The sequence below is a fragment of the Oryctolagus cuniculus genome, chromosome 12 (genome assembly GCF_051225735.1).
Source record: "Oryctolagus cuniculus isolate XC-2025 breed Fujian yellow rabbit chromosome 12, ASM5122573v1, whole genome shotgun sequence".
Lineage (NCBI taxonomy): Eukaryota > Metazoa > Chordata > Mammalia > Lagomorpha > Leporidae > Oryctolagus > Oryctolagus cuniculus.
Genome location: NC_142878.1, coordinates 19,090,192 through 19,110,873, shown reverse-complemented (window position 1 = coordinate 19,110,873; position 20,682 = coordinate 19,090,192). Strand labels below are relative to the sequence as shown.

The 20,682-nt window shown below is 43.7% G+C and overlaps 2 protein-coding genes and 1 long non-coding RNA gene across 3 annotated transcripts in view; 2 read left to right on the top strand and 1 right to left on the bottom strand.

Moving 5' to 3' along the window:
• LOC138844575 (uncharacterized) overlaps positions 1 to 2,146 on the top strand; it is a 58,224-nt gene extending 56,078 nt beyond the window's left edge. The window contains 1 exon segment of the mRNA XM_089309603.1: positions 2,031 to 2,146. Within this exon segment, the coding sequence (XP_089165729.1) occupies positions 2,031 to 2,146 (116 nt within the window).
• The window catches only part of SLC35F4 (solute carrier family 35 member F4), a 344,601-nt gene that overhangs the window by 152,579 nt on the left and 171,340 nt on the right, over positions 1 to 20,682 (bottom strand). The window lies entirely within an intron of this gene.
• On the top strand, positions 3,043 to 4,647 carry LOC138844608 (uncharacterized). Its single transcript, XR_011380692.2, has 2 exons — positions 3,043 to 3,366; positions 4,001 to 4,647. It is a non-coding gene; the product is annotated as an uncharacterized LOC138844608 (long non-coding RNA).

Here is a 20,682-nt window from a genome sequence, read left to right as displayed (position 1 = left end):
CAAGGGGCCAGCATTGTGACATAGTGGGTAAAGCCATCTCCTGCAACAGCTGCATCCCTTATGGGCACTGGTTTGTATCCTGGCTGCTCCATTTCCAATCCAGCTCCCTGCTAATGGCCTGGGAAAAACAGCGGAAGAAGGCCCAAGTCCTTGGCCTCTGCCAATCGTGTGGAAGACGTGGAAGAAGCTTCTGGCTCCTGGCCCCCTGGCTTTGGCCTGGCCCAGCCCTGGCCATTGTGGCCATCTGAGGAGTGAACCAGTGTATAGAATCTCTCTCTCTCTCTCTCTTTCAAATAAATCAATATTTATTTTAAAAAAGCTTTATATCAAATCCTAATTTTTTTGACAGGCAAAGTTAGACGGTGAGAGAGAGAGACAGAGAGAAAGGTCTTCCTTTCGTTGGTTCACCCCCAAAATGGCCGCTACAGCTGGCACGCTGTGCCGATCCGAAGCCAGGAGCCAGGTGCTTCCTCCTGGTCTACCATCGGGTGCAGGGCCCAAGCACTTGGGCCATCCTCCACAGCAGAGAGCTGGACTGGAAGAGGAGCAACCGGGACAGAATCCGGCGCCCCAATCAGGACTAGAACCCAGGGTGCCAGCGCTGCAGGTGAAGGATTAGCCTAGTGAGCCACGGCACCGGCCAAATCCTATGTTCTTAACCACTTCCATTGAATGAATATTCAATATTATTATGTCCACATAATGCATGGTAAATATTTCTGCCTTAAAGATGAGCAGACTGAAGGGACAGGGTGCAGATACTGAGTAATAAGATAACCAAGTTCTCTAGACTCGGAGAAATGACCTTCCGAAGAATGCTCACTTTGAGATTGTTTTTCCTTTTGTTACTACGATCTACAAATGCCCTACCATTCTGTTTTCAAGTCATAGCTTGTACTGTGTAAATGGAAATTTACTTGAGCTGAATATCTCAGAAAGGCAACAGTAAAACACACCACGTCACTTGGATTTCAGCATGCCTAGAGTTTCTGGGCTGTGGTTTTATCTTGGTTAATATTTGATATAGACTCCTTACTGATGCAGGGAAAGTGAGGTCATATACAGAAAAAGAAAACTGAACTACATTAAAGGAATAGGATAAAAATAGAAGGGTGCTGGCTCACAGAAATGGTGGTTGATATGTTAAAAATTCTATATTCAACAATGAAAATATCACAAGCACTTATTAGAGCATTGGCAGGCTTTTGAGGCATAGAATTTGACCTTTATTAAATTTTTAATAAGTCAACATGGATCACTGAATCCAAATACTAAGACTCTAAAAATAATCTCTTAAAAACACACTCTGTGTGTGTGTGTGTGTTGCTTGTGTTTTCATCACAACCAGGCAATCCATTAGTATTTTTCAAACATCTGGGTAGAGGAAGCAAGATTGCTGGTCAAACCCTTGTTTAGGCTCTCTGGACAGTTCCTCTCTCCCCTCTGAACACTGCCTGTTTTTCTGATGGAGTCAAGGCCTTTAAGGTAATCTGTAGAAAATAATTCTAAAAAGAAGGATGCATTTTGTCAAGGGGAAGGAAATGAGAGCTAATCAGAGAATTTCTTTTTGCTGTTGTTTTATTTCTCTGATTTCTAATCTTTATTCATGACAATTCACTAACTTGAGAGTTTATTTAAGTTCAAGGTATAACTTGAACTTGATTCCCCCAAAACAGGACTTCCCAACCTTGACAACTGCCTGCAACCTGTCTGGCTCTAGCTCCAGTCATTTGGAAGAAATCAACTTGGATCCAGCAGATGGTGGGACCCCTGGCATTGAGAAGGGAAAGGCAGCCCCCCCTCTTTCAGGAGCCCAAAACGGTCTTCATTTAACAGGGAACAGCCATTTCTTATTTTAAGAAAATAAGAACCCCATGGCACCCCAGAAAAGCAGACTTCTGCTGTGATTGGTGTGTCTCTACCTTGGAGAGCAGGTACAGTGCCATGGTAAGGGTTGAGCCCTATAGCCAAGAGGTCTCTCTCACCTATTTCCAACATTGCCACTGAGAGTTTCCTCACTCTCTCTTCAGACATTGAGATCCCGAGGATTCACTTTAGCACTGAGGACTTCAGGAGAGAGAAGAGCGATGCTGCTCACCTGACACCCGAGGTCCACGGTGGGACTGTGCCTGTGGCCTCACTGTGAGCTGAGCTATTTCTGGTGACCACTGATAGCCCCTGATGAAGTGGTGGTCTCTGCAAAGGTGGCGTAAGTGACCTCGGGACAGGGTCCATGTCCTCCTTGGTTGTCCCGCTCATTCAGATTCCTTCTGCCAACTGGGTTTACCTAGTGGCTTCTGGGAAGCCCCAAGGCTCTTGTCTGTCTACACTTCCTAGCATCTTGAAAGGGAACCCTGGGTTCCTCAGAGGTGTTCTGTATCCTCTGAGGGCTAAGGAGATAGCGATGAGTTCAGAGTACCTCCTTTTTTCCTTTTTTCCCCACATATCTTACACCATTTTTTTTTTCAAACCATATTGACACAAGCTGCTCCCTGGGCCTTCAGATGTCTCCCAATTAGGTGCAGGTTCCCTAAATGCTCTCAAAACTTCAGAGGAAACATGTTAAACTTCCCCCAAAGAATTCTCTCACACACAACCCCCCAGAGCAGCGCCAGGAAGGCTATATAAATTCTTCAGTTCAGAGAACACTAGCCCAAGAGCCCTTCTTCCAGGCTACCCAACCTCCAGGACATCCTCCTTGGTACCTCTCACAGGGTGGACAGGAGAGGTGGTTACTACATTCCACGGACACCAGGCTCCCTCCTGGTTGTGCCCTGCCCCCCCGCCCGGTTCCTCCCTTTGCTTGCGTTCTGTGCCAGTCCTGAAAGGAAGCTCTGTGTTCCCCAGTGGGCCAGCTCATGGGCAGCTCTATGAATTCAGGATGTGTGCAAAAAGATTTCCCTTCTCTGTAAGCTTTGTCAAATGACCAGGACAATAGGGAAAGTCCCTCCACATGCCCTTCACACAAGGAAAGAGCCTTACAGTTATGACGCAAATGCACGGAATTGTGCCTTACGTGGGTTCCTTCCTGGGAGGTTCATCACTCAAAGGCAGAAGCAAACTCACACTCTGGACTTCTTTAATAAGACACAGCTTTTTCCGAGGCACCAGATGTACTCGATTTCTCCAGACGTCACTCAAGGTGTTTTGTTGCCTTCATCTCCTGCTGTTGTTCTCTTGAAATTCTCAGTTTTGAAAATGGAGTCTTTATTTTCATCTTGTCTTGGGCCCCCTCGAATGAGGCAGCCACTCCACTGCTCTAGCAGATTCTACCTAACACAGGCCCCAGGGCCTCCGGGTAAGACAAAAACAAGACGAAGAGGAAGAAGAAGGAAGGTCAACATTTTTCTGGCCGGGGCCGTGCAGGTAAGCAAAGCGTGCAGCAGCGTTTGTCCTGACTTCCCCCCGAGTTTCTGCTCTGGACTGAAGCCCGGAGAGAGGAAGGAGTGTTAAATAGGTGCGGGAGAGCCAGATGGAAGGGAGACTTCAACTCCCAGTCCTAATCAGAAAACTGGCACCAGGCACAGTCTGCCCCTTCCCAAACGGGGACCTGCCAAGCAGCCTCCCCTTGGTGGTGCAGTGTAGATAGGCACTGGGGAACGTCAGACTTAGCTCCTTGGCCAGTCTGGCTCCAGTGCCTTCTGGGTGGGAACCGGGTGTTTCCTTGGCCCCCAGGGGGCATCTGGACCCCAGTCCTGCAACCCTCATGCCCACCCTGAGTCCACCCCAGGGCTCAGGTGTTGGCCAGGTTCCGGGAAGAGATCACTTGAGACCCTGGACCACCAATTAAGGCTGAGCCAATCAGGCCGGGACTGAGGGGCTCTGACTCTGCCCCAACAGGTCCCACAAGTCCCTCTCCTGCCATTACCCCAGACCACGCTAGAGGAGGAGGAAGAGCTCAGAGAGGCGAACAGGCCTTAAAGGGCCCCCTGTTGATGACAGCTCCATAACGTTAATCAACGCGGGCGTGACAGCTATTTCTTCTCTACTTCCCCTGCAGGAGGGAGTTTGTGCAGAAAACCAGGCTGATTATAAACAAAAGCAGAGGAAGCACATTTCCTCTGCACATCTAAGTTTATAACCCTGCTGTGTTTTATGTTGTCCCAGGTGCTGCATTGAAATTTTAATTATCAATTATAAAGAAACACAAGCATGGCATGTGTAAATAAAATCCACATATAGAATCCCCCAGCTTCGGTTTAATGACTCCACATCTCTCCTTACCAGATCTCACGGTTCACATTTCATTGCAATTTTGTCAATCGCTTTTGCATGCATTGTCTCATTTGCCTTCACAACAACTCTCCAAGGCAGTCAGGAAAGATGCTATTGACCATATTTTGCAGGAGATGCAAGGATTTGAGACTAAATGATTTGTCCAATTACAATTTTCTTCATGTTTCTTCTGCTTGGGGTTTCTTGAATTTCTTTGTTCAGTGGGTTAGGACCTAACTATACAAGTGTACTTCAAAAAGTTTGTTGAAAATGGAATTGAAAGAGAAGTTTATTATGGGCGCAAAATTTTTTTGAAATTCATGCAGTAATGGGTCTTCAAAAAGTTCATGGAAAATGAGTATTATGAAGAAGCTATTCATGTATTTCAAAATTGTCTGCTCAGCACTAAAATAAACTTGAATTGTTCATGAACTTTCTGTTGTACTCTCATATATTATACTTCTTGAAGTTGTTCCACTGTTCACTGGTGTTCTGTTAATTTTTAAAATTTTTTAAAAAGATTTATTTATTTGAAATTCAGAGTTACACAGAGAGAGGAGAGGCAGAGAGAGAGAGAGAGAGAGAGAGAGAGAGAGAGGTCTTCCATCCATTGGTTCACTCCCCAATTGGCCACAACAGCTGGAGCTGCACCAGGAGCCAGGAGCTTCTTCCGGGTCTCCCATGTGGGTGCAGGGGGTCAGGGAGTTGGGCCATCTTCCACTACTTTCCCAGGCCATAGCAGAGAGCTGGGTCGGAAGTGGAGCAGCTGGGACTTGAACAGGCGGCCATATGGGATGCTGGCACTGCAGGCAGAGGCTTTACCTGCTACACCACAGCACCAGCCCCTAAAATTTTTTTGTTAAATGTTTACCTATTTGGAATGAAACATGAAAGGGAGAGAAAGACAGACAGACACACACACACACACACACACACAGAGGGAGAGAGAGAGAGGGAAGGAGGAAGAGAGGGAGGGGGGAGAGAGGGAAGGGGGAGAGAGAGGGACAGAGGCAGAGAGACATTTCCCATTGGCTGTTTTACTCTTTTACTCCCCAAATACCCACGATAACTAAGGAGCAAGGAACTCCATCCAGGTCTCCCACATGGGTGGTAGAAAGCCAGGTCCTTGGGCCATCATCCTCTGCTGCCTCTCGGTATTGTGCATCAGCAAGAAACTGTATTGGAAGCAGAATAGCTGAGACATGAACCAGGCCTTCCAATACAGGATGAAGAGTCCCAGGCAGCAGCTTAACTGCTGTGCCACAATGTCCACCCTTGTGTTCTTTTATTTTCTACCTTAGCACATATCTCAGATCTACTTAACATTGTCAATATTCCCTCTGGTTGAGCACATGGAATATGGTTATAATAACTATTGTATTGTCCTTATCTGTTCATTCTAATATAGGTGTCAGTTCTGAGTCATGTTCTATTAATGAGTTTTCTCCTTACCATGGGTCATGTTGGGGGCTTATATTCATGTCTCATAATCTTTGACTGGATGCCAGTCCTCACAAAATGTTTGGTGTTGGAGTCCTTAATTGCTGTAAAAATACTATCATGAGTGTTTCAACAAAATTTTAAGTACACAACACAGCATTGTTAACTGTAGGTAAAATATTGTATAGCTCTCTAGAGCTTATTCACCTTGCAAAATTGAAACTTAATACTCATTACAAAGAAACTCCCCAACTGCCCCTCCACCAGTTCCTGGAAACCACTACCCTACTTCCCGTTTCTATGAGTCTGATTATTGTAGACTCTTCACAGAGGTGGAATCCTGGACTATTTGTTCTTCTGGGATTGGCTTGTATCACTTAGCATTACGTTGTGCAGATTGTCCTGCATGTCACAGATGGCAGGATTCCCTTCTTATTGTAAGGCTGAGTAATATCCCGTTGTATGTACACATCACATTTTCTTTATCCATTCATACTGATGGGCATTTAGACTGTTTACCTAGCTCGGCTATTGTGAGGAATGCTCAAGGGATGTGGAAAGATTCTGATTTCAATTATTTTGGCAATATACCCAGAAGTGAGGCTGCTGGATCATATGGTAGTTCTAGTTTTTTTTTTTTTAAAGATTTATTTGTTTACTAGAAAGTCAAAGCTACACAGAGAGAGAAGGAAACACAGAGAGAGAGGTCTTCCATCCACTGGTTCACTCCCTGTAGGCAGCCTTTGGACAAGTCAAGGCTAATCTAAGCCCGTGGAATTCCTGGGATAAAAAAGTCACATACTCCCATCCTGAAGGAGGATGTTAATCAAGAACACCCTGTTAAAATTATCTGTGCAATTGGAGGCCCCGATAAGTTGCTTGTGTATGTTGTTATCTTTTGTGCTTCTTTTATGCTTCTTTGTTCTGCAGCCTGGTTATGTATAAATACCACTAAGACATTAGAATAAACGAGCCTTGATCAGACTTATTGTCTTGGCTCCATTCTCTGTGCCCTTGTCCCTCTTTTCATTCCCACTCCCTCCTTCAGGTTCCATTCGACTGGTGCAGCTGGCCCGCACAGCTCCCCAATTGGCCACAAAGGCCAGAGCTGTGCTAATCCAAAGCCAAGAGCCAGGAGCTTCTTCCTGGTCTCTCACATGTGTGCAGGGGCCCAAGTCCTTGGGCCATCTTCTACTGCTTTCCCAGGCCATAGCAGAGAGCTGGATCAGAAGAGGAGCAGCTGGGACTAGAACTGGTGACCATATGGGATGCCGGCCCTGCAGGCAGCAGCTTTACCCACTACATCACAGTGCCAGCCCCTCTAGTTTTAATTTGAAGAACTTCCATACTCCACAGTGCCAACACCACTTTACATTCCTATCAGCAGGGTACAGAGATCCAGTTTCACTACATCCTTGCCAACAGTTGCTAACATTTGCTCTTTTGCTAACAACCATTTTGATGAGTGTTAGGTGACCTCTCATACATCTCATTGTGGTTTAAATTTGAATTTCTTTAATTATTAATGATATGGATAGTTTCATACCTCTTGTACATTTGCATGTCTTCTTTGGAGAAACAGTTCCTTGACCATTTCTAAAATCATGTTATTATTTGTTTGTTTTGCTATAGAACTGTGGGAGAGCCTTATTTTACTTATTATTCACATACGCGTTCAGTGTTATTTCAAGAAGCCATTAGCAAGACCAACATCACGATGCTTTCCCCTGTGTTTTCTTCCAGGATTTTTAGAGTTTCAGGCCTTAAATGTAAATGTTGAATCCATGTTGATTTGATTTTTGTCTACAGTCCAATAGTCCAATTCCACTCTTTCCCATGTGGGTATCCAGTTCTCAATACTTGTTGAGGACTCTCCTTCCCCAGCTGTCTTTAGCACCCTTGTCAAAGGTCAGTTGACCATATATGCATGTGCTTATTTCTAAGTTGCCATTCTGTTCCATGGGTCTACGTATCTGTTTTGATGCCAGTACCATACTATTTTAATTACCGCAGCTTGGTAACATGTTTTACAATCAGGGAGTATGAAATCTTCAGCTTTGTTCTTCTCTATCAAGGCTACTTTGGCTATGTGGGGTCTTTTGAAATTTCAAAATTATTTTTTATACTTCTCTTGAGTACTGGATATTTTTGTGTTCCTATAAATACATCTGAATTCTTTTCTGTGATGTAGTTTGGGAACTTGGAAGCGGTTTATGATTTTAGGAGAGGGTTTTGATTTTAAGATTTGTTAGGTAGGTCCAGAACAGAAGCTAATTATTTCTTACTATTGAGGCAAGATCTTACTGAGTATTCTCCCAGAGGCCCATGATTTCAGAGTTATCTCGTCTGGTGGGTATGAATAGGCACTATTCCCAGTCCCAAGTGAGCTTCAGAGCCCTCCCAGTCCTTGTGGGCCACCCCTTCCCTAGCCATGGGTGATTTCCTCATTTGTTTCTACTGATCAATTCTTTGTTGGAGACCCTCTGCAGATATTATCAATTCTGTTTCTGTATAGTTTTCTCCTCTTAGTGCTCTATCCTTTGAATCTTGCTAGCTGGGTTTCACCAGATTAATAGCGCCATCTCTTTAACTCAGGGAATCTGTTAGACTATGTGGGTTCCCTTTGCTTGAACTGCCAACAGGAAACTCTCCAGGCAATACACTGGGGCAACTGTTGGACACAATCCATTTGACAGGCAGAGTTAGACAGTGAGAGAGAGAAACAGAGAGAAAGGTCTTCCTTCCATTGGTTCACCCCCGAAATGGCTGCTACAGGCGGAGCTATGCCGATCCGAAGCCAGGAGCCAAGTGCCTCCTCCTGGTCTCCCATGCGAGTGCAGGGCCCAAGCATTTGGGCCATCCTCCACTGCCCTCCCAGGCCACAGCAGAGAGCTGGACTGGAAGAGGAGCAACCGGGACTAGAACCCGGTGCCCATATGGGATGCCGGCGCCACAGGTGGAGGATTAACCAAGTGAGCCACGGTGCTGGCCCCTCATTTCCTCTATTTCTAATATCACAGGCATTTAGTGCCTGAAATCCAAGGTCTTGAAAAGAGTAGGTGCGTGTATTTTGTCTAATTTTTAATTGTTCCACCAGAGAGATAAATCAGAGCCCCTTATTCCAGTTCAGTCAGAAGCAGTCATCTTCCTGCATCTCTCTGGATGTATGTATCTGTGTGAGTTCTGGCAAAAGGAAAGGTGGTTCCTTTCTAGATCCTAACATGATTTCTTAAATCATAAAAGGTTTAAAACAATTCAAGAATGGCTAAAGATTAATGATGGCCATAGCCAGAAATATTTTTGAAAATAATTAGAAAACTGTAAACATGGAAGACTTAGAACAAAAATCATTTACAAAGTCAGCTTTTAGGAAGAGTAAGTTATTACAATAATTTCAATGTATAGTGGTTTGTGAGATACAAAAGCTATCATGCCTTAATGTATCTATTTAGTATAGATTCTTATACATTCACCACCTCATAAATAATTCCCACACTCACAGAGACAGGGAGTCAATAAAGCAGAGTTTTAAAGATAGAAAACAGCTTCCATCAGCACGTATTCTCCAACAGAGACTAAAGGAGTTCTCCCTTAAATAAAGCACAAAATTGATTTAAGATCAGCACAACAGATCTTGTGAGGGGAACTATCTATTTCAGCCAAAGAAGACAATGACACACACGTTGTCTGACCCTGACAAGTGTGGATATCTATTAATATTTCAGTGTCCTTGGTTGTAAGCAACAAAAGCCGTCTCATACTATTTAAGAAGAAAGGGAATTTATTAGAAAGATAATAAGGGGCTTGCAGAGTTCACGTGACAGCTGCAGTTCTTAGCTGGAAAGCTAGGCTGCACGCAAGGGCTGTGGAGGGGGAGCCCCACTTCTAAGGCTCACCACGGGAACGGTTGGCGGGGGGTCTTTGCTGCCACAGCTGACAAAACTCACACTACCAGTGCAATGAAATCAAAACACCACTGCTTCTGCACATCACTCAGCCAAGCCTCAAAGTCTCAGCAAAGAGCCTCCAGTACGCCAGATCTGACTCACGTGCCTGATCTTGCTGCTGGGGTTCAGAGAGAACAGGAACTCCTGCCTCCTTTCAAGTCTCACCCAGCGATGAATTCCTGAACAAAGAGAATGGGTTTAGATACGGTGCAGCAACTCAAACAACAGCGGTCCAGTGTCTCTGTCTTTGAGGAACTTTCACTGTTATTATGCTGGGAAAATTGTCCAAGACTTGGACATGGAGCACAGGGATTCCCGAGAACCCCTTCCGAGTAGTGCTAGGCATGACCCAGCAGCCCAGCCCAAGCTTGATCTGATTTTCCAGGGGTTTGCTCACCTCACTCACCTTACTAGTTGTTATTGACTAGGATATTTTACAACCCCAAGTGGGTAGATATTAATTGTAGGAAACAGAGTGACGTGAATCATTTTGTCCCATAGCAATGAAAATAAATATTCCAGCAATACAGATGATTTTTATGTAAAATAAACCTTAGCATTTAAGTTTTTTATCTTATAAAATATTAGCCACTTTTTAATTCTAAATTACCACTTAGTCATTGCTTCCTTTGATGGTTATAAACACTTCATTTTCCTTAGTTCTCTTTGACCAGCCTTCTTTTTTTGCTAATTCTGTCATTAAGGTTTTAAATAAGCTTTTGACATGTGTCCATTTATGCTTGTATGAATTATGCTTTTAATTTTTAAAAATTTGTACTTTGATAATACTTTCTGCCAATATAAATATGCCCAGCTTTAAGAGGTGGCTGATGCTCTTACCTTCTTTATCACATTTGTGGACCAAAAAAATAGAGATTTCATTCTTGTCATTGTCAAAATTAAAAGAAAAATAAGACAAGAAAGAAGAGAGAGAGTGGGAGTGGGGTGGGGGATAGAAAGTATCATTCTGCATGGGAGCTGGTGCTGTGGGGTAGTGGGTAAAGCCGTCACCCGTAGTGCTAGCAGCCCATGTGGGCACTGGTTCAAGTCCCAGCTACTTCACTTCCAATCCAGCTCTCTGCTATGGCCTGGGAAAGCAGCAGCAGATGGCCCAAGTCCTTGGGCCCCTGCACCCATGTGGGAAACTCAGAAGAAACTCCTGGCCCCTGGCTTTGGATTGGCCCAGCTCTAGCTGTTGTGGCCATCTAGGGAATGACTTCTCTCTCTCTTTCTGCCTCTGCCTCTCTGTAACAACTCTGCCTTTCAAATAAATAAATAAATCTTTTTTACAAAAACTCTATATATGAAATACATGAAACTTATTTCCATTATATAAATTAAAAATTAAAAATATAATATATATAAATTAAATAAGTATATATGAAGAAAGAGAGAGAGAAATCAGGTCCCCTTTATACAACTAAAACATATAGAGAATATTTTTTAACTTTTAAAAAAATGAGATAAAAATATCAAATATTCAGAGGCAGAATGGTGCTTACTCAAAGTACAAACTCAAGATCCAGAACAGCTGTTTTTTACTGCTTTGTAGCCTTGGGCAAATTGCTCAACCTTTATTAGCATCAGCTTCCTCTTTTACAAATTTGCAATAATAAATTGGCTATTATGAGGATCAAATGACTTGGTGCCTACAGAGAACTTATTTTAGTGCCTGAAACATGAAAAGCACTGTTTAAATATATGTAAAAGCTCTGTATTAGTAGGTATAGTTAATATTGTCTTTTGTGTTTTAGGTTTACAAAGTACAGATTGATAATACTCTTCTCCCAAATACACAGTTTATCTGCTATTACATTGCGGTAGCTTGCATTTTCCACAGATGGATGTAATGGGATTTCTCATGCCATGGCATGCTTTTATCAAGAGGTGGTATCTACCATTGAACCTGGGCAGGCCTTAGTGATTTGGTTGACCAACAGAATGTGGCAGAAGTGACCCTCTGACATTTCTGGAGTTCCATAATGAGAAGCCTTGCAACAATCCTGTGACTGGAAACACTTGCTGTTGGATGCTCCCATGGGCACACAGCTGCTCGATGGGGAGTCTTACGTGAGTGTGCTGTCATTGATTGCTCTGGTTGAGTTCCCAGCCAACAGGCAACATCAGGTGCCAGCCAAGTGACAGCTGTTTTGAATATCCATTCCGGTTGAGCCTTCAAATGACTCCTGCTCAGCTCTGTGTCTGAACCTGCACAAAGGGGTCCCAGCAAGAACCTTCCTGCTGAACCGAGGGAACTCACAGAACCATGCTAGAAAATAATAAATTGTCTGTAAGCCACTAGGCTTTGAGATGACTTATTATTCAGCAATGGACAATTAAAACACACAACAGGGGTCTCTCTGCCATGGGTCCAAGAGCCACCTTGGTTCATCTCATCTGTAAGTTGCTCTACCTAAACATTATGCTACAGGCAGAAACAAACTAAAATTCTAGCAGACATGATCTGGAGAGGATAGACACTCGCAACTCATTTACAGTAATTTTGGGCACAAATATTTGAAAATAATGGGATGACTTTCAAGTACTTCCTGACTTCAGCTCTCTGCTGGGAAATTCTAAATCACCTTTTTATCTAAGTAACACTGGCTGCTACTGAGTTCCAGGATTTTTCAAATCCTACATTGGTAAAACCTGAAAAGTGTTGCAAGTAGTTTTATGCTCCCTTAGGAAATGTAAACCCTTCGTTTTCCTTTGTGGCAGATGAATCCTTGGCTTAGCACAAGAAAAAATCAACAGATGTTTAGTTATGCAAAAGTATTACAACAAATTCTTTCTAAAATCATGTGAGTTTGAGGCTGCCACTCTAAGCTGAGTACCCTGTACACCAATGTAAAATTTTGTCTTATGGATAAGCAGAGTTACAGCTTTGTAGATAATATTAACTTTAAAAAAGTGGTGCTCAAACATGAAACCATTTTCCAAAGAATGAACTGAAAATCCTCAGCACTGTTTTAAAATATAAAATTTAAAAATATGAACAAGCATAAAATAAATATGCATTGAGCACCTACAATGTGTTGGGTGCTGCTCTAGGCACTGGTGACAGACTATGTTGGAGAATTTCCAATTTGGTGGAACTCTGATTATAAGTGGATCAGCCCATTTATCTCCTATACATGGCATTAATATTTGCGGTAGAAAACTCCAGATTTGTGGAAGCATACTCAATACTGTTGTACTATACTCTGTTGTTGGAAAGGGTACAGAGATAACATGTTCCACTTGTCAGTTGTCCTGGAAAAGGGCTAACCCAGGGAGTAGGAATGGGAATTCAGCAAGCAGGCCTTACAGGAAAAGTAAGGATACCCTCTCTCCAGCCTCCTGCTGTCAGATACAGATTATCAGGCAACGGGTTGCCCACAAAGGCCATTCTGCATTGAGAGCCACAGATAAAAACATTTTAAGAACCTATTAAAATGTTTGAAAATTAAGGAAAACTACTGGCTCCAAAAGATGAAAACTGTTAAATCAGTATTAATAGATGTTTAATTAAATGCCTACAAAATGTAACATTATGCCAACAGCATTAATTGTTAAAATTAGTATTCATTAAGATGTCATTACACTTCAAAATAATTAATGGTTCTGATTATCTCATTTTGCAAGAATTCTCAAATGTGTGTGATTGCCAAGAAGTCATTGCCAATCATAAATCAAAAGAGTTGCCAAATAATTTCCAAAGGAAATGTAAAAATCCACTCATATGGTCAATATTAAATCAATATTAAATATTAAATATGGGATGTGGATTTTGTCAATGTGTTTGATAGGAAGTGAATAAGTCTTAGATGCTTAACAAGGGTCTGATTTCTCAGGGCTGTCCCAGTGATGGTAAGTGTTTCCCTAGCCACACTGAAGCAGGCTAGGATAAGGGCAGGAGGAGTATCAGTAAGGGACCCCCAGGGCCACTTTAAAACTATCCAGGGCCTCTGTGTGACTTAGAAAAAGGAGGCCCCCTCCAGGTAGATACAGTGCCAGACAAGGCCCAGAACTTGATGAGTTGGAAGTAGATTAGATTCCAGCTGTGCCTTCTAGGCTAGCTCCCTTATTCTGTACACAATGTGTACAAATGGGGGAGCCCATCTGTGTAGCAACTGCTGGCTACCCTGTGGCTTTATTTCCCTCCCACTGTCACGAGGCTGTGGCCAAGTCATCATGGAAAGTCTTGGCCTGGTCATTAGTTTGCCATAGGAAATGGAAGGGGAGGACAGAGCCCACATGTAGGACAAAGAGGAGCAGAATTCTCATCGCTTAGGTCACAAGATAACTGCTCAGTAGAGTACGAATAGGGTCCAGGTCCAGGTCCACCAGAGCACATCAACCTGTTCCTGAGCAAGAGGCTGCATGCTCCAACCTAAAAATGACTGGGACTTGCGTGGGCAGTGTGGAAATCAGCAGTCGGATCTCATTTTATTTTGTAGCCATAGGCTACTCACGCTCATCATGGGCTAGCAAAGACTAGGGAAACAGCTTCTTCCCTCACAAAGGCTCTTGTTTAAAAAAATCAACAGAATAAGGTTCTCTCAAAATATAAATAAAAATAAAACTAGAAGTTGCCTTTATAACCTAAGGTAATAATTACCTTAAGTGTAAATGGCTTAAATGCACACACCAAAAGATAGACAATCCATATGCTGTTCACAAGAAATTCACTTCACATTCAGCAATATGTAAGCTGAAAATGAAAGGAAGGAAAAAGCTATACCAGACAAATATTGATTTTTAAGATTTATTTATTTATTTGAAAGTCAGAGTTACAGAGAGAGGGAAGAAGAGAGAAAGAGATCTTCCCTCTGCTGGTTCACTCCCCAGATGGCCACATGGCCAGAGCTGAGCATTGGCCAAAGCCAGGAGCTTCATCTGGGTCTCCTACATGGTTGGCAGGGGCCCAAGAACTTCTGTCATCTTCCTGTGCTTTACCCAGGCCTTTAGCAGGGAGCTGGATCAGAAGTGGAACAGCCTGGACATGAACCAGTGTCCATATGGGATGCCAGGGTTGCAGGCAGCAGCTGTACACATTTCATCACAACTCCAGTACCACAAACATTAATTTTTTTTTTTGACAGGCAGAGTGGACAGTGGGAGAGAGAGACAGAGAGAAAGGTCTTCCTTTTGCCGTTGGTTCAACCTCCAATGGCCACTGCAGCCGGCATGTTGCGGCCAGCGCACCGTGCTGATCCAAAGCCAGGAGCCAGGTGCTTCTCCTGGTCTCCCATGCGGGTGCAGGGCCCAAGCACTTGGGCCATCCTCCACTGCACTCCCAGGCCACAGCAGAGAGCTGGCCTGGAAGAGGGGCAACCGGGACAGAATTCGGCGCCCCAACCGGGACTAGAACCTGGGGTGCCGGCGCCACAGGCGGAAGATTAGCCAAGTGAGCCACGGCGTCAGCCCAAACATTAATTTTTAAGAAGCAGAACATTACAGGGCCAGTGTTGTTGTACAACTGGTTAAGCTGCTGCTTATGACATTGGCATCCCATACTGGAGTGCCAGGGAGGGTCCCAGCTGGTCTGCTAACGTGTCTGGGAAAGCAGCAGACGACGGCTCAAGCATTGGGGCTCCTGTCACTTATGTGGGAGACCAGGTTGGAGTTCTGGTCCTCTGGTCTGGCCCAGCCCCAGCTGTTGCAATCATATGGGGGAGTGAACCAGAAGATGGATGATCTGATTTTTTGTTGTTGTTTTTTTAACTTTTATTTAATAAATATAAATTTCCAAAGTACAGTTTATGGATTACAATGGCTTCCCCCCCCATAACTTCCCTCCCGCCCAGAACCCTCCCATCTCCCACTCCCTCTCCCCTTCCATTCACATCAAGATTCATTTTCAATTATCTTTATATACAGAAGATCAATTTAGTATAAATTAAGTAAAGATTTCAACAGTTTATACCCACACTGAAACACAAAGTGTAAAATACTGTTTGAGTACTAGTTATAGCGTTAATTCACATTGTACAACACATTAAGGACAGAGATCCTACATGAGGAGTAAGTGCACAGTGACTCCTGTTGTTAACTTAGCAAATTGACATTCTTGTTTATGGTGTCAGTAATCACCCTAGGCTTTTGTCATGAGTTGCCAAGGCTATGGAAGCCTTTTGAGTTCGCTGACTCTGATCATATTTAAACAAGGTCATAGTCAAAGTGGAAGTTCTCTCCTCCCTTCAGAGAAAGGTACCTCCTTCTTTGATGGCCCGTTCTTTCCACTGGGATCTCACTCACAGAGATCTTTCATTTAGGTGCTTGTTGTTTGTTTGTTTGCCACAGTTTCTTGGCTTTCCATGCCTAAAATACTCTCATGGGCTCTTCAGCCAGATCCGAATGCCTTAAGGGTAATTCTGAGGCCAGAGTGCTGTTCAGGGCATCTGCCATTCTATAAGTCTGCTGTGTATCAGGCTTCCCATGTTGGATCATTCTCTCCCTTTTTGATTCTATCAGTTAGTATTAGCAGACACTAGTCTTGTTTCTGTGATCCCTTTGACTCTTAGTCCTATCATTATGATCAATTATGAACTGAAATGGATCACTTAGATTAGTGAGATGGCATTGGTACATGCCACCTTGATGGGATTGAATTGGAATCCCCTGGCACGTTTCTAACTCCACCATTTGGGGCAAGTCAGCGTGAGCATGTCCCAAATTGTACATCCCATCCCTCTCTTATTCCCACTCTTATATTTAACAGAGATCACTTTTCAGTTAAATTTAAACACCTAAGAATAACTGTGTGTTAATTACAGAGTTCAACCAATAGTATTAACTAGAACAAAAAAAATACTAAAAGGGAGTGAAGTATTAAGCTGTTCATCAACAGTCAGGACAAGAGCTGACCAAGTCACTGTTTCTCATAGTGTCCATTTCACTTCAACAGGTTTCTGTTTTGGTGCTCGGTCAGTTGTCACCAATCAGGGAGAATATATATTTGTTCCTTTGGGACTGGCTTAATTCACTCAGCATGATGTGTTCCAGATTCCTCCATTTTGTTGTAAATGACCAGATTTCATTGTTTTTTACTGCTGTATAGTATTCTATAGAGTACATGTCCCACAATTTCTTTATCCAGTCTACTGTTGATGGGCACTGAATTTTTTTTAAAGATTTATTTATTTATTTGAAAGTGAGAGTTACACAAAGAGAGGCAGAGAGAGAAAAGTCTTCCACCTGATGATTCACTCCCCAGTTGGCCACAACGGCTGGAGCTGCACCGATCCAAAGCCAGGAGCCAGGAGCTTCCTCCAGGTCTCCCATTTGGGTGCAGGGGCCAAAGGACTTGGGCCATCTTCCACTGCTTTCCCAGGCCATAGCAGAGAGCTGGATCAGAAGTGGAGCAACCGAGACTTGAACTGGCGCTCATCTGGGATGCTGGCTCTGCAGGCCAGGGCGTTAACCCGCTGCACCACAGCGCCAGCCCCGATGATCCGAATTTTCCAGGATTTTCTGATGGCTCTGCCTGCACCAAAATGCTTTTATTTCAGTTTATCCAGCAAATAAGGGAATACATTTCACAAAACAACTTTGGCCCCCCAAACTCCTATTGCATTCATCAGAGATAATTATTTCTCAGAGAATGTAAGGAGCATCCAATTTTTGGTTAAAGAGGCAAAGAAAGAGTTATCTTTTCAAAATGCTGTCACGTTCTCCAAAACTGTCCTGTGAATAGCAAGGCCCATAGAAGAGCAAGCTGGTGCCGTAGTGCAGCGGGTGAAGCCGCCGCTGCAATGCCGGCATCCCCTATAGGCGCTGGTTTGAGTCCCAGCTGTTCCACTTCCTATCCAACTCTCTGCTATGGCCTGGAAAAGGAGTAGAAGATGGCCCAACTCCTTGGGCCCCTGCACCTACGTGGGAGACCCAGAAGAAACTCCTGGCTCCTGGCTTTGGATTGGCACAGCTCCAGCCCTTGTTGTAATTGGGGAGTGAACCCGCAGATGGAAGCCCTCTTTCTTTCTCCCTCTGTCTCTGTGTAACTCTGACTTCTAAATAAATAAATAAATAAATAAATAAATAAATAAATAAATCTTTTTTTAAAAAAAGAAGAAGACGAGCAAGCAGTGAAATGCCCTGGGGGTGGGAATTCACAACAATAATTTATTAGCAATTCTCATGGATGGTCTAACCAATCCCCTATGAAGCCCTGTATCAAGATCAAATTCTCAAAATATTTCTTCCTCAAAGAAACCCTTTGCTTCAGTGGCAAACCCTGACTCCTCTCCACTTTCTTGTGCTTGGAATGATCATAAATCACACAAATTTATAGAGGAAAAAAGAAACTTACATATCTCAACCATTGGGGATACTTTTTAGAGATAGAGTTATTTATTTATTTATTTAAAAGGCAGATATAGAAGGAGAGAAAGGAGATCAATTGATCTTCCATCCATTGGTTACTCCCCAGGTGGTTGCAACAGCAGGGGCTGGACCAGGGCAGTGTTAGGAGGCAGGAACTCTACCTGGGTCTCCCAGATGGGTGGCAGGGACCCAGGTACTTAGGTCATCTTCTGCTGCCTTCCCTGGCAATTAGCAAGAAGCTAAATCAGAAACCCTGAGTAGCTGGGATTCAGACTGGCGCTCCAGAGGCACTCCAGAGGCCCCAAGTCGCAGCTTAACCTGCTGTGCCACAACACCCACTCCAGGGCATACTTTGAATATACATATTTCCTTTTTTTAAAGATTTATTTATTTACTTGAAAGAGTTGCAGAGAGAAGGAAAGGCAGAGAGAAAGAGAGAGGTCTTCCACCCGCTGGTTCACTCCCCAAATGGCTGCAATGGCCAGAGCTGAGCCAAGAGCTTCATCTGGGTCTCCAATGCAGGTGCAGGGGCCCAAGGACTTGGGCTATCTTCTACTGCTTTCCCAGGCCAAAGCAGAGAGCTCGATTGGAAGTGAGCAGCTGGGACTTGAACCGGCGCCCATATAGGATGTGGACACTGCAAGCGGTGGCTTTACCCACTACGCCACAGTGCTGGGCCCCAAATATACATATTTCAATACAATACATCTATGTCGCTTCTCACTTTTCAACTGCTCTAAAAATTCCTGTCTTTAACGAATTTCCAGAAAACATCACCCATATCTTCACCGAGCAGAGCAGCTAAGCTATCCCAGGAACATCTGTATCAGCCATAATACTGAAGAGCAACCGTGGTAAGAGCAAGGCACCCTTTTCCTAATCAGCCATCCTGTTGTCCTGCATCTCTAGCTCATTAATAAACTCCAGCCATCCTGCTAGGCTTCCCTTCCCAAGAAGAGGCATGCACGCAAGTCAGCCATGGGGCCAGGCACTCAGTCTTTTCAAAACATGCTTGCTTTGAGCCCAGTTACAGAACCTAACATACATGTTTTCCTGGAAGCTGCTTCTATGCAAAACCAGGTGAATTTATTTTCTGATGAATACCGAAATATTGCCGAAATGTTAAACATTTTTTCCAGTAAATACAAAATTGGGCTCTGGATATATGCCAACGACACAAACATCATAAAATAATTTCAGCATCACAAATCCATCATGGCACCCCCGTTCTCATTTTGGAAGATGATTTTGTGGACTCTAGTACAAAACATTGTTTCAGAAGGAAGCTGCACAAGCCCACAAAGGCAGGCATCCAACCAGAAAAACAAAGTCAGTGACAGGAGGGCCACATTAGCACCTACTACAGGGCCCCAGTGGAAAGTATTGGAAAATAGGCCAAGGATACTGCACAATGTGGCTCCATGCTTAGGGATTCTTCACCTTTGAAAGAAATGAAAATGAGTTTTTCTGTCCCTTCTTTTATAAGACAGAATGTGATATAAGTATTTTAAATGGATTTTGAGCACAATTTTCCATTGCATGAGGGCGAGGAATTTTTTGAAAAGAACAGTCATATTTTCAATATCTTACTGATGCTTTGTATTAATCATTTAAAAACACCATCTGTCTCCTTTGCCAACGGCCTCAGTTCTGAATTAGAAAAGGAAGTACTACCAAAAAAAAAAAAAAACCACAGAAACAAAAATTAAACTCTGTAAAAACCTTAGTCCAGCAGCAGTGTGGTGTGGCAGGGTCCCCAGTGACCCACTGGACAATGAAATGGAAGCAGGCACTGTCCAGCGAGGAGCCTGATAAAACCATGGTCGTCAGCACACTTCAGAGGCTCATTCAGATGGAAAGACACCAGCGTCCCGGCTCCTCTCGGCTGACAAGTGGTGGCAGTGCCCAGGCGGGGGTTTCTGAATGCCAGGGTAGCATTCTGCTCTAGTACCACACAGCAGATAGCCAACCTGCAGCATTCGGGGGTTGGTGGTCTTGTGTGTGTGGTGGGTGGTATTAGGCATAGCTTGTTTTGCTTTTATACTTAAAAAGGCAGAAGTATTGTGTTTCCTCCTTAGTCATAGTCGCTGAGATAAGGAATATCTTATAAGAAATGATCAAGGCTCCCAGAAACACAGAAGTTGAGAATCAAGCATTCTGTGGGATGGAAGCAAAAGGCCAGGGCAAGACTTAGCCTTGGGGTTGTTTTCCACCTTGGAAGCCTCTTTCTTCCTTCCAAGTTCTCCCCAGACCCTGAAATGGTAGGTGGGGGATCTCTGACACAGGTGTGGTGTATTGGCAAACAGACTTTAGGCATCTACAACTTAAAAAGACTGCCAAGTCAAACCTCTTGGGTGCCTTTCTGCATGGTCAGCAAATAAACATGGGCCCTAGCACCTTTTCCAATGCTATCAGTGCTGAGAAATGTCATGGAAATTCATTATCTCTTAATCACAGTGTAGTAAAACCTGGCTGCTGTCCCTATTTGGTGCATTTAAAACCATGAGAAGGAGTTACACCAAATACTCCTCATGTTGTCCTGCAGACGGGATAGGATTTCATCACTTCAAATTTCTTAACATGAAAAACAGAGACACTAACATTTCACCTAATCTAAACTTCACTGGCCAGTTGGGGCTGGCACTATAGCTTAGCAGGTTAAGTCACCACTCGCAGGGCCAGCATCCCATATGGGTTCTGGTTTGCATCCTGGCTGCTCCACTTCTGATCCAGCTCCCAGTTAATGGCCTGGGAAAGCAATGGGAGATGGCCC